Below are 14,659 nucleotides of genomic sequence, written 5' to 3' on the forward strand. Positions count from 1 at the left end.
AGCTTATCGTTTATTTTAAACCAAGTATAGAAGTAGAAGTGGTAATGTTTGTAGGACTTTGGGTAAAAATGAAGCCAGAAACAGACTCCCTGGGATAAAATAATGAGAAAGCAAACATAAAAAAAACATTACTGGCAATGCCAAACATGTTGCACAGTACTTTATACGCTGGCATTCCAAGAGTTGATCATAGCTCTTGCACACAGGAGACGTGCACAGCCATTTTTAAAAGGACAGAGGTAGATTACATACCTTGTCACAGCAAACAGTATTACAATTTAATTTAATTTTTGATGCACATACCTATGATTGGTTTACTCAGCTTAGGATTTCTGACCTTTTCCTCTTGTCAAAGATTTCAATACTGTGAAAAGGATTAATTAGATATGAAAGATCCAAATAAACACAAAAGAGTTACAAACTATACCCTGATCCTATTTTATGAACACTATCATGATGTAGGTCATGGTTTAGTGGTGGTTTTAGCAGTGTTAGGTTGATGGTTGGACTCCATGATCTTAAAGGCCCCTTCCAACCCAGATGATTTTATGATACAGGGTGTGGGTTTTTATCTTCAGTTTTGCATAGACAAGATGCAAGAAAAACAGTAGACTTTGTAAGAAACATGCAGATGTTTTTACTTTAAAATACAAAGATACCAGAAATACAGACTTAGGGCACTTTAGGTACATTAGAAATAGTAGAACTGGTAATTGCTCTGTCCTGGCACTTCTTATATCCAGGAATTAGCAAAAATGTTTCTGTTCTATCTGGGTCCCCTTTTTGGGTCCCACCGTGCCACGTTTTTTCTGCTTAAGCTGGAACCTTCAACTCCTGGCTTACTTCACTGTGATATTAATGATGCTGATATCCTCATAAGGTTTGTCAGTTTTGGGATTGACTTTTACATTTGAGATTCTTTGAACGACTTCCATTCCTTTAGTCACCCGTCCAAACACACTGTGCTTGTTGTCTAGCCATGGCTGTTTGAGGGCAAGAGGAAGAAAAAGCATATTAAAATAGAAAGCAGCATGTAGGTTATGTACCAAACCAGAAAGAGGCTGACCTAGAATAAGTGAACATGAATACATCTTGTATGTTCCATCTATGAAACTTAACACTAATGTGTACTTACTTACTCATATTTACGTAGTGTGGCTAATACACTCATATGCATTTAAACTCATCACCTTCTAAATTTTTTTCTAAAGTATTACAGAGGTGAAGTTCTAGCAATGCGATAGCATTTCATAGTTTATTTTAAAGTGTATTCTCAGTTCACAGTAATGCTCTTTCGTCTCTCTATTTCATGGTATTTTCACAGCTGAATTGTAAGTGCCAGTCCAGAATCAACTTAATTCAAAGTCCTATCCATACAGTATGCTCAGTTGGCAATCTGAATATGGGCACTGTGATATATATAACTTAGTAACCTTCAAAATTATGGTACATGGGGGCTTTTAAAAAAAAAAAAAAAAGATTTTGAAGTAAGTGCTATACGAATGCAGTCTCTGTAAGTGTTACCTTAAAGGATTTATTTTGTACCTGTTACATTCACATACCAAAGTTTCTTTTTTTGGCTCTCAAATTGTACCCAGGTCAAAGGAAATCTTCAAACCTGAATATTGGCTTTTTTGTGTAGCTAAAATTAGGCAATATTAAGGAATCATTCTGGCACCATATCCAAAAACTTAAAACAATCTAAGCAACAGCTAAATTTCCATAAACTTTAAATCAGTATATTAACACAAAATATTCAGTAATAAGCAATTGCAACCATGTCTGATTTACTAAGAATTTGATGTTGCCTTTCTTCCCATTAAAGACAAAAGGCCTCTTGGTCACTATTGACAAAAATACTTTTCTATTTCTTAAAGGAGTGTTTCAGTGAAGCCTACACAGTATACATAATTTATTTGCAAAATAACAGTAAGAGATTATTTAGATAGTACTGTATTACTTCTACCATCAGAAGAAAATATATTTCTACTATCTAGTTAGCATCTCAGGCCTTAAATTGAGCTTTACTACTTACAGTTGGCACTACTGTTATAAAAAACTGGGATCCGTTGGTATTTGGTCCTGCATTAGCCATGCTGAGCGTGTATGGTCTGTCATGTCGTAAAGTCGAGTGAAACTCATCTTCAAATTCTCCTCCCCAAATACTTTCACCTCCCATTCCTGTACCAGTTGGGTCACCAGTCTGAATCATGAAACCCTGCACAGAAATTAAATGTTATGACAGCAGCACATAGAATAAATAAGCAAAAATGTTTTATGCCAGGTGACATTTTTTTAATCTTACTTCAAACTTTTCAACAAAATATAAGTGTTAAAATGCTGTGGATAAGGGACAGAGCATTCTTTAAGTGATAATCGAGTACTTGGGGGGGGGGGGAGGAGAGCCTACTCACTGTTCCTGCTAGTGAAGGACAAGAAATCTGACTATCTGTACATCATGGAAACACTTAGGCTGTATCAGGTTGATTCTGGTGCAACAGAAATAAGAAGCCTCACAAGAAATGCCTTCTGACATGACAAAGTCTTAATTCAAGTAGGATTGCTGAACTAATCTTTGTCTCAATTTTCATATTTCTTCCACCTTGGCAGCTGTAGAACTGACAACTATTAAACAACTTCAGTAAGTGATAAAGCTGTCTATAACCTCAGAGTTCTTCAGACTTTACAGAGAACTCTGAAGCAATTCCAGAAATCCTTTGTGCAAAATGGAAAGGAAAAGATTAACAGAGAGGACTGACCTCAAAGGTACTTTATCTAAACCAATAGAAAATTAGCTTTTTACAAATTACCTTGATGATACGGTGAAATATGTGTCCATTGTAGTAACCATTTCTGCTGTGCACACAGAAGTTTTCCACTGTTTTGGGGCACCTAAAATTGTGTAACAGAAAATAACAGGCTACAATAAATAACTTAATTGTATGGTGGCAAGGCCATGAAGATTTCAGCTGAGACTAAGATCCTGTTGTACTGAGCAGTGTTTCAGCACACTGTAGAAAGGGCTTTCATCAAATAAGAAAAAAAAAAATCCACACCAACTCAAACCCAGAGCTGGAAGCACAAAAACTTGAGAGGAGTACAAAGTTGCATAATTACACAGGAAAGCAGCAGCAGTGTTGGTAACACAGGGATATTTTAGCTATTGCTGAGCAGTGCTTACACAGCATCAAGGTCTTTTCTGCTCCTCACCACCCCAACAGCGAGTAGCTGGGAGTGCACATGAAATTGGTAGGACACACAGCCGGGACAGCTGACCCCAACTAACAAAGGGATATTCCATACCATATGGCACCATGCTCAGCAGTAAGAGCTGGGGGAAGAAGAAGGGAGGGACATTCAGAGCGATGGCACTTGCCTTCCCAAGTAACCATTATACATGGTGGAGTCTTGCTTTCCTAGAGTGGCTGAACACCTGCCTGCCCATGGGAAGCAGTGAATGCAATCCTTATTTTTCTTTGCTTGCATGCATGGCTTCTGCTTTACTTATTACACTGTCTTTATCTCAACCCACAGGCTTTCTCACTTTTACCCTTCTGAGTCTCTCCCTGTCCCACTGTGGTGGATATGAGTGAGCAGCTCTGAGGGGCTTAGTTGCCAGCTGGGATTAAACCATGACAGTCAGGAAATAAATCTGTTCTTCAAAGCCTAGTTCAAGGCACCACCGATTAGATGGTCATTCCCCTGCTTTTTACTTACATAGTTTATTTACAAAATCAATTAAGGAGTGTATGCTCCATAAGCAGAAAGCTGTTCACTCCTTTACCTCTGTAATTCTATTAAGTTATATATGTAAGGTCTCCAGTGTTGCATACAAGAAGTAAAATCTAAAAATAAAGCGTTTTAATATTATAGAACTTGTAGTCAGCAGAGTCAGTTACCTCCTCTGAAACTACTCACAAACATTGTTTGGAAGCAGGTGGAATATTGATGGAATAAAAGGGGAAAAAAAACAACCAACCCACCCCTTCACCTCTGTGACTTTTTTTTTTTTTTTTACTTCCGAGAGATTTGTTACCAGAGTGAAAATTTTTTGTGATAGTTCTTCCACTGGTTTTATAAAATGGATTACATTGACAGGTTTACACGGTCACACACGTTTTCCCAGCAAATGAGAAAATAGCCAAGTTGAGTCCATAGCTGTAGAGTTACTTCAGCTGTGACAAGGAACACTAGCTTGGGATTAGTGATATTCTAAACCATCTTGTGAAAAAGAGCGCTAATGACATCAGTAACAGAACAGACAAGATTATAGTCCCAGTTCCTGCCAAGCCGTACGTAGTCATTCACAACTTTATTCAACAAGCACATGGCCAAAGATTTCAAGGGCATACAAAGCCACATCCTATATGCTCGTCTTTGATTTTTTAATTACATTCACCTTAAATGGATTTTAAATTCAAAGCTCAGCTGGGAGAAAATACTAGAACAAGAAAGAACAAACCTAACAATAACCAAGCCTGGTAATACTGAATTTAATTTAAAATTGCATACAAAACATTGCAGTGAAGCACCTAGCAATACTATGCATGCAAATATAGTGAACACACTGGCACTGGGAAGTCAAAAATAACGTAGCTTGGCCCATAACTCGCTGGTAAGGGCTGTTCCATTACTGCAACCTATATGCTACAATTATGAATTCCAGAAACTACAGCCTGATGCAAGGAGACATTGGTGAAGAAAGCAGTAAAAGATGAGCAGCCCTGCAGCTCAGAATCGAGGTTGTGTTGCTTTACCTGCACTCATGACAAAACATGAACTTGTTTTTGGAGACGCATGGACTACACTTTAATGGTTTAAGTTTCAATGTATAGCAATATATCTATAATAATACATAAATTTACTGCTTTGTAACAAAATCTTTGCATATATTAGCCTCACAAAGAAGAGATGCTGACACACTAACTTTAGCAATTGTCATCCGTAGAATGCTTTTTCAATTATATGCCTGGCTTTCAATATACACAGTGGCATAAACTGTATGTTGCTCTTGAAGGAGCTGCAATGACATAAACTGAAGTAGAACAGCCACGTTTGGAAGTTGCAAAACGTACTATTCCTCTGGCTTACCAAGACCTGTTGCCAAACCTACTGCTGCTGCCAATGTCATTCTTTTTCAAGATGGAATCAAACAGCACTGCCTTACAATAATGTGTAGCATACACAGAAGAGCATCATGACCTATCCACATCTGCAGTTTAGGGAAAGAACAAATGTTAAGAAAGGAATAATCCCCCTGAACCAGTAATTAAATAAAAGCAAGAATAATAAAAAAAACAAAAACAAAAAAAAAACCCTGTCCCCCCAACCTTTATTTAGACCTATTTTTACCCTACTTTATTTGTATTTGTCAAGAGTTGCGTTCCTAGCTTGATGTATTAAGAAACTGTCAGGAAACAAGGACAGTAGAGAAAGGGGAAGAATATATTCCTAGCTTGAAATTTAAATCTTGGATATTGCCACCAAAAAGCACAGAAGGAAGGAAAAACAAAATAACAGAAAAAACTACCAAATACATACTCAACAGGAAAAAGTTTGATATGAATATCTCCCATGCTTGTGTGGATGATGGCACTGTCTGAAACTCTTTTGGGACCTTCTGCCTGAGTGGCTGCCATGACCTCTTCTTTAGAAGGTTTCTCATTAAACACATCTCTGTCAGAATCTGCACTCTTTGTATCTTCTGGTTCACGTTTAGTAAACTGAAGAACAAAAGAACAGAAGGTTAACTGTTTGGTTTTCTTTGTTTTGGGGTTGTTTCCCCCCCCTCCTCTTTATCTTAAACACCATTCACCACCCTCCACCCAAGTCATCAATGCGGTTATTCAACCTGCTAAATGCCCAACTAGATTTGAAATGCAGGGAGAGAATTCATAGACAGTCTATCCTTGCATTTCAGCGTCGTGTGTTATCAGCATTTCCACCATCACAACTTCCAGTACAACTACATGCAAATCTGAGCAACTTTTTACGATCTGTTATCTTTAAACTGTCTCCCCTTTTCAACAGAAAGCCCACAGTAGATCATCATCTTTTCATTAAAAAAAAAAAAAAAAAAAAAAAAAGGAGAATATCAGCGTGTTCTGTTATATTCAGACAAAACTGGCAGGTTTCATCATAGGACTTATAGTTTCACTACAAAGTCAAACTAAATCCTCTTATTCCAATACTGCATTAATACAAAACTACAGAAAAACAGCAAATTTAACTCAAAACATTAGAAAGCTCAGAAATGTAATTTTTATAGTACTTACAGAAAAAACACAGAATAAATATACAAGTACACAAGCACCCACTTGAGTACTACACTTACATATCAAATGACAATCACTGATCTTTCTGCATGCAAACTCATGTTTTCTGTAATGGTGAGTCATGTTTCCAGGCTTTGTCTAATTTTTCTTCCTCGCTTGTGAAATCATTCAGAGTAGTGTATTCCATTATATACTACACACTAACCACACATAGCTTTAGAACGTATACTATCTTGCTCCAACAGAAAACATGATCAAATTCAAGCATAAGTATCAACAGACAGACTGATCTCTAACCTCTATGGTGATCACATCCCAGATCAACTACTAACTACTCTGGAATTATTTGTGTGCTTGGCTTATTCATTGCATTTCACCTAAGATCTAAATTGTGAACAGGAAGCGGACTCCTGTGTTAGTTAATTGCCCGTAATGTATTTGGTGCTACCATGTCCTGATGCTGCTTTGAATTTAATTATTTTTTATTACATATTTTGTACAGTTAATTATTGTTTCTTTATCAGTATGAGATCCGGTTAGGTTTTTTAAAATGTTCTTATTTGAGGGTTGGTTTTTTTTTTTTTTTTTTTTTTTTTTTTAGACAGCCCAAACCATCCAAGTTTATGTAACTGTTTGAGCAATAAGAAAAAAATTAAAGCTATTTCTAGTCAATTTATAGCTAGTCCAAGCTAAAAATTCTATATAAATATATATAAAGGGACTCCTCTGGAAAAGTTGCGTTCACAAATACTCAAGACAAAAAGCACTGGAAAGGTACAAGAAGAAAAAGGAAAAATAATGCAGAGAAAACATCAATACAAGAATGGAGTTACTTAAATAGAAACCACACACACCATGTAAAACCTATTTTTTTTAAAAGCTGTGCAGATTACTGTCGGATCTGCCTGGATATTCTGGAGAACAGGATTTTCAGATGCCTTCATCTCTATAGTGATTGCAGCACGATGTTTCTTTGCTACTCCTTGGAACAAAGCTAGTTGCATCATTCTGATGTTCTCTTGTTTTCCCAAGATACGAATACACCTGAAGTACAAGATGTAAAAAGGTGTAACTACTGTTAGCTCTTCACAGTCAGAGAATATCTCCTTTCTGACTGCAAGACTCAAAGCAAAATTCCAACACCCTCTCAAAATAATTTTTTACTAATTGTTTTTATGATGCTTCTCTACTCAAACTTGCTACGTGATTTATTAGTCAGCCTCCTTATGTAATAAAATCCCAACTGCATGATCCACATTTCCTTTACGTTATCACATCTAGTTCGTTGGAGACTAATAAATTACACATTTTTAGTACATATATGCTTGCCATGTTTTCTCCTCGTTTTACTAAGCTTTAAACTTCAACGACTCATTACAAAACATGGGAGTATCTTATCTACAGTCTAATGTAATGCTCCCAAATAACAACACAAAAAGATTAGAGGCCCCCACAGTCATATCAAGTTTTAAACAGACTACAAGTTTGACTGAATATAGACTTTGAAACAAAGACATCTACCTCAACGTGTGTCATTGGAACTTACCTGTTAGTCTCTACATTTATGACCTTAATGCCCAACATTGTTCCATAGAGAACGAAGTGTCCAGTCTCATCAAAAATTATATTAATTAATCTTACTGCGTCCACTTTCTCCAGCTCACGCTCAACTGCCATACGTCGGCCAAACTCCATGTCTGGTAGTTGCTGTCTCATCTGCTGAAGTTCAGTAAACATCTACAGAACAAAAGAAAAAAAAAAATCACTATTATATGAACACATTTTAAACTTTTGATCCAGCAAAACACCGATCCACATGCTTAGAAAATACAGAATTCGAATGAGACTACTCCACTCAAACTTATCAAAGAACTGAAATAAATACAGGTGATACTCTATTTTAATGACCCAATAGGCTTGTCATAGTACTAGGCTTAAGCAAAGAAAGAAAAGTGTGTAGCTGATAACAAATTTCTTAGAAGGTGACAAATTTAATTCATTATTATGTTATTTGAAATGGGCATTTTCCATAATTGCTGTCTAGTAAAAAGTAATCTAGCAGAATGGACACACAGATGAAAATCAACAACTCAGTTTCACTACATAACTAACACAGATCAGTAAGAATTAATTTGGGGGCAAAGCAATATAAGAGACAAGGAAAAGAAAACAGAAAACCTTTTCTGCAAGAAAAATAAAGCAAGGAAGCTCAGCCTTAGAAGCAGATGATAACTTAGGTGAATGTGCTGGCAAGTAAATTCAAGTAAGTAGAGAAAGAGCCTCAAAAACAGAGAAACAAGACGAAACTCACACTCAGAGATTCATCAAAGACTCTCATGAGCTTCCCCGTCAAAAAACGGAAAATTCTAACTTTTCTGTCAGACCCAAGAGTGGCCATTTTCTTGCCATCAGGTGAAAAACTTATACTGGATGGATAGGCCTTGCATTTAGCAAATTCATATAGATCAGTGTCTGTTTTATACTCCCAGTACACATTCTTGGGAAATTTATATTCGTGAGGAGTACCAGTCCAGTACTCGATCATTCCTGATTTGTCAGAAGACACTACTACTTTGTAGACAGGGTTCAACCGTATCTGAGTAAGTGAGGATGTATGGAGTTTATCAAAAACATGAAGTGGCTGGTTATTTCCTCGTCCATCATATATGAATATTTTTCCTGTGCTCTTCTCAGACGTTGCAACAGAAGATATGGCATCTCCAGGGCAATACACCCACTCACATTGGCCAGGGTAGTAGCTGCAACAAAGAGTGGAAGGAGAGAAAATAAAAGAAAGAAGCACTGGCGTTACTTAGAGAAGATTCAAGTTGTGCTATAAACTTGAAATTAAGTATCAGAAGCAAATTTTGAACTTTATTTACAAGTCTTGCTAAAATTCAACAGTGCTATAACCAAGCTTTTCCGAGCAACACAATTCAGTGGGTGGCTCAGCCAATTTCTGTTGTTCCCATATCGTTTTATAAAGAGGCTGTGATATAAAGCAAAGGTAGAAAGTGAGTAAAGAAGAATAAGGCTGGAAATCCAGCTAAATAGCACAAGTGGCATTAATGATTACTACTGAACTTCTACAACTCAATAGCATTTCCCTCTCATCTCTTAAGTGATTAATGCTTCAGCAGAAATGAAAACTGCATCTTTGCCATACGCTCACAGAAAAGTCCAACTAGGTCTTGCCAAAACGAAAAAAACAAACAAACAAACAAACGCAAACCCAAAGAGTGATACAAATAAAATTAAGACAATCACCCTATATTCAATAAGTGTTCTGAATGTGTTTAAAAAGGAATTCATTTGCTACCAGCAAAAACATACTCTACAAATAAAACAAGCCAGACATATGGGCAATAATATGTCAGTTTTTAAAAAAGTTGGTAAGCAAAGACTTTGAGAACCAGAACTGAGAAACTAAATGACAGACCACAAAGAAATGATAGAGTCTCCATAGGAAACCTGTATTTAGAATCTTTTCACAAATCAAACTAACAACTACTGAAGGACTGACAAATGTCAGACACTAATAATTTGGATTTTCAATGCCTGTCTCGTAAAGATTCCCATAAAGAGAAACATAACCAGAACTCTGTCTCAGGTTCACTAGAAAGAATAGGATCAAATAAATATATAAATAAATAAATACAATGTCGCGTTGATCTATGCATCACTATCCAAAGTTTCTGCAGGAACAGCTGTCCTTCTCTGGATCACTGCTGTAAGCATAAAGCATGGGGATTTGCAGATAGCCACATTGTATAGATTAGTTAGAACTGAAAGGATCAGAAGAATTTGAGACAAAGATAATCAACCCTGCAATGTGCCAGCATATCCCTACCAAAGATAACATGAGCTGAAAAGACCACACAGAACTTAGGATTCTACATTAACCATTGCAAGCCTGAGCAAACAGCCATGGAAAAATTCTCAGGCCAACAGAAACTATCTGCTCAGTAAACAGTAATGCAGAAGATAGAGCAGCAACAAACACTAGATTTTAAAAGGCTATTCAGGACAGTGCTTATATTACAGCTGTATACTGGTCTCTTCTTCAATAAAGAGTTCATGTCTGGTAAAACCCAATTATCTCTGAAAAAAATATATGGATCTTGATTACTGAGGTTGAGAAAAAAAAAATCTACTTAAAGATAAATCAGGGAACCTACTATAGAAAAATGTTATAGGTAGCATTCTCAGGGTGTCCCTGAAGCAAAATTGATTTAAATTCTACCTCAGCTTTCCCTGAATTCTCAAACAGGAAAAAACCACCTTCCATTGTAACATCAAATTAAGTTTTGCTACTACGGCTAACTACAATTTTTCCACATCAGGCTAAGTACATTATCTGGAGGATGATACTAGAACTATAACCAGCAAAGCAGATGACGTAAGGTTTTATATAGGCATTCTGAAAAGCTTTTTTGGTTTTTTAGTTTATACTTCTATTGAGTTTCACAATTAACCAACAAATGGTAGACTAGGTGGACTAAGTTTTCCAATTTTAAAAGGCTTGTGGAACCATCAGTATTTCCACCATTCCTGGTACATTCATTGATCCTCCAACCCTCCAAACCCAGCCTTGTAACAGTGTGGGGCTGTTTTCCTCTGACATTGTTATAATTCCAATAACGTATGTTCCTATTTCTCCCAGATTCTTTAGCTACCTAGTGTATAACTACAGAAATCCTACAACAGCAAGACTAAGGAAAACAACAACTATTCTTTCTAACAAGAATGAAATTTCTATCCCTATGACAACAAATAAGGCCAAGTTCCTTCTCTACTGGAACTATTAGTTGGCTGTAATTTTTAAATTCAGTGCCAAGTAACAGAAAAAAAATATGCCTAGCTACGTATTTTGAGAAACACCACATCTTTGTGCATAATATTTGACACTGAGGAAAGGCACAGACCTACTCCACTAATGTACTGTTGCGTACAGAGTCACAAATTTTTCTATTCGTACAGGCAGTCTCCAGCCACTGGAGGCATTTCAGATAATACAACTTACTAAGCTTCATCTCATTTAAGGGAGAAAGATCTCAAAAACTTCAAATTATTGACTGACCTCCTAGCAAAATAACTCCCATTTATAACCCCAAACAAACATTTTAAAGAATTAAGTAACTTACCCAAGTTTCAGCATGTTGATCATATCAAAGTTGACTACATCAAACACCTTCATTGCTTTGTCATCTCCAACTGAACAGAATAATGCCCCCTCCGAACTAACAGCAATACTCTCAATAACACCTATTAAAAAAGTTAACTTACTATTAAGAAACAAGAAAGGGACATCCTTCATTTCAATATTCCACAGGAAAAAACCCTACAGAGGTTTAAACCTGTTTCTTGGCTGTTTCTTCATCTTTTTGACTTAAAAAACTACCTGACTTCAATTAAAAAATAAAAATAAAAATAGCACTTTGTATCCTATCACTGTTTATAATCAGGTACATGATAATGAACTACTTACCATATATATAGATGAAAGACTATAATGGCGATTATTTTCATTTTAAATGTTCGCTTAAAAAAATTCAGAACAATATTATGATGTGGTAAAAAAATATGTGCTCTTCAGCTTGCATCTCTCAAAAGAAGAAAAAGTACAAGAACTCTATAGTCCTGCTATTAACACACATAATACTCAAAAATACTCTGCAACTGAGCCTTCCATAAGTTTTTCACAATACTACTTTTGCTTTGTTCTCACATTTTGTTTCTATATATAATGAGAAGCTGTAACATTTTTTTCTAACTCTAAAAAGAAACAGTACTTTTACTATCTATTATTCAATATTTTTCTTATTGTAACAGTATGCACATCAGGTTTTTTTTATCAGGCATACCGTCATTTCTAATAGCAATCAGAACCCAACTTTCTGTCCATGCCTATTTAGTGCTTAACATACTATAGAAGAGCTATGTGTACTGATTACCTCAGAAAATTGAGTTTAAATTACTAATTCTTAATTGCTTAATTCAGATGATAATCATGACAATGATGCAGAATTTAATCTACAATTGTAATAATTCCAGGTGAGAATAACTATTTTTTCTATACTTCAGGGAAAAAAAAAAAAAAGATAAGGGATGAAAGTAGCCTTACTAAAGTAACATCTTTTTAAACTTCTCTGGATTTTATGACCCCTGTTATGTACCTTGTTCACTTATTTTCACATAAACCGCTTCTTCATGTTCTAGACATTCTCCCTACAGGTGGGGCGTAAGGCAATGCAAAGGATGTAGGGATCTATGCAGGAGGAGTCCCCACATGTTTTATTCTCACCCTATCCCTCTTGCAGTTTGGGAGCAAAATGTAACAGGATGGGAGAATCAAAGAAGATATGTACATATCATTTAATCCCTGACTGTAGTAAATGAAACACAGAACCCCTCTCCTCTTTATTTGCACTCCCTCTTCAAACGACTAAGAGCAAGGGGGAAGAAAAAGTGAGGTCTTTTAGGGAAGACAAAGCAACTTCTCACCCAGGTGACTCCGGAAGTGTTTAACAAACTCAATCCCTTCTTCTATTTTTTTCCAGAATTTAACATGTCCATCATGACTGGCTGTTATGATAAAATCTGTCCTACAATTACAAAAGAAACAAAACAAAACACATATTATGCACTTTCACACCACCCCGGGGCAGTAATTTCCACGATAATTAACACTGTATAGAAAATGAGCTTTAAACAAACTACTGGGACAATCTGAACAGGTACTATCACTCCCAGAAAAGCAAACATCTCAATCTGTGCAGTTCTGCTGAATCATATTTTGTTCAGATGCAGTCAGTTGCCCTTATTCCTGTAAATACTGCACATTGCAATAAGGATTTTAAGACCCTCTTTTAGTCTATTTAAACAATTTTTATCTTGCTTCCTAGTAAGCCCTTTCCTTTGCACTTAGTTTTTAAAAAAAATCCTTACAGTACCACCTCTGGACACAGTAACTTTCCAGTATTAAACTTTTACAATGAAAACTTCCTAGCATATACACAAATACATCTCTGACAATGAGATACAGTAGAAAAAAAAAAAGACACTTACTTAGTACATGCTACATGTGTAATGACATCTCTGTGCATGTAACTGCGTTCATACATCGAAGCACATGGTAGATTTTCAAGATAAACGTGTTCAAATTCAAGAACTAAACAAAACAAAAAGAAAAATCAGGAAATATTTTTTTCATAAGGTTATATTTAGCTACTGTTTTCTCTTACTTACCCTTGAATAGCTTACTCCCACTTAAGTCATGAATATGCTAGGATTTTGTGCAAACATAATAAAATGGGTTTCCACTGCACTCACTTACAGACTCTTGGTAAACTAAACCCACTTGAATTCTGCTTTAACCCATACAGATGCCTCCTTTTAATGCAACAATTATCTTGGCTGTCTGAATGTATACCAAAAAAAAATCAATACAACAATTTTTAAGTTACTGCCAGAAAACAGGTCATTTGCACCTCATTTTCTTCCAAAACCAAATGTGTCTGTGTTGTTGTTAAGTGATTCAAGGTCCCACGCAGGTATTGTGGCTTAAGTTCTAGACACTAGCACAATTTCATTGTTTAGCTGGCCCACCTAAAATAATCTGATTTTCTGCTTTCGCCTCTGATTTTTACATCCCAGCCGTTAATACCTGCGCAGTGACATTTGTTACTGAAACAGCAGGTTTGCAGCTGTTGAACACCGCTAAACTCACAGTTACTTTACATTGCGAGCCAGAGAGCTGCGAGTTGCCAGACGCACCAATACCATGCGTCAAAACACAGCCTAGAGGCTTCTCCTCCTCCCCCTGCTTAGGGCAGCGATCCCTTTGGATCCTCTTAGGACTCCGCGGCTGTCAGCGCCAGGGCCTCACCAACGCCGACGCCTCTGAGCAGAGCCCCTTAGCCTGGGGGCGTCTAACAGCGGAAGCAAAAATATAGTGTCCCGGTCTGCAGTTCTGCGCCCGAAGGGCCCCTCCACAGACCAGTCATTGTAGGTACGAGACACCGCTTCGGGCTCCCGCCCGCCTCGTCCTCCCCGGCCCCCCTACCCCTACCCCCACCCTGGGGCCGGGGCCGCTCCCGGCGGGGCCTGAGGCCCGGAGGCGATCCCACCGCTCTGGACCCGCCGCGGGCGCCTGCCGGGCTCGTTCCCCAGAGAAGGCGCAGGCGGGCGGAAGGAAGCTCCGCGCCTCCCGTTACCTCTCCTCTTTTTCGCCTGTGCGGCCTCCCCCGGGAGCGGCCCAACCCAGCGCTCCTCATCATCATCATCCTCCTCCTCGTCCGCTGCCGCTGCCGCTGCCGCCTCCTCACTGTCGCCCACCGCCTCTGTCTGCTTTCGCTTACGCTCCGACTCGGACGACGCCATGC

The 14,659-nt window shown here is 37.5% G+C and overlaps 1 protein-coding gene across 1 annotated transcript; it reads right to left on the reverse strand.

The window, feature by feature from the left end:
- Positions 1–617: 617 nt before the first annotated feature.
- PPWD1 (peptidylprolyl isomerase domain and WD repeat containing 1) lies at positions 618–14,657 on the reverse strand (the record flags this gene model as incomplete). The annotated part of the gene is made up of 11 exons (XM_082498100.1): positions 618–983; positions 2,036–2,218; positions 2,811–2,892; positions 5,542–5,723; positions 7,130–7,319; positions 7,822–8,012; positions 8,587–9,034; positions 11,420–11,540; positions 12,780–12,880; positions 13,344–13,446; positions 14,492–14,657. The coding sequence occupies 11 exons, from the start codon at positions 14,655–14,657 to the stop codon at positions 840–842; spliced, it is 1,911 nt and encodes a 636-aa protein (XP_082354226.1). The 3' UTR covers positions 618–839.
- Between the last annotated feature and the right edge of the window lie 2 nt (positions 14,658–14,659).

This window comes from Vanellus vanellus, assembly GCF_965231255.1.
Source record: "Vanellus vanellus genome assembly, chromosome: Z".
Lineage (NCBI taxonomy): Eukaryota > Metazoa > Chordata > Aves > Charadriiformes > Charadriidae > Vanellus > Vanellus vanellus.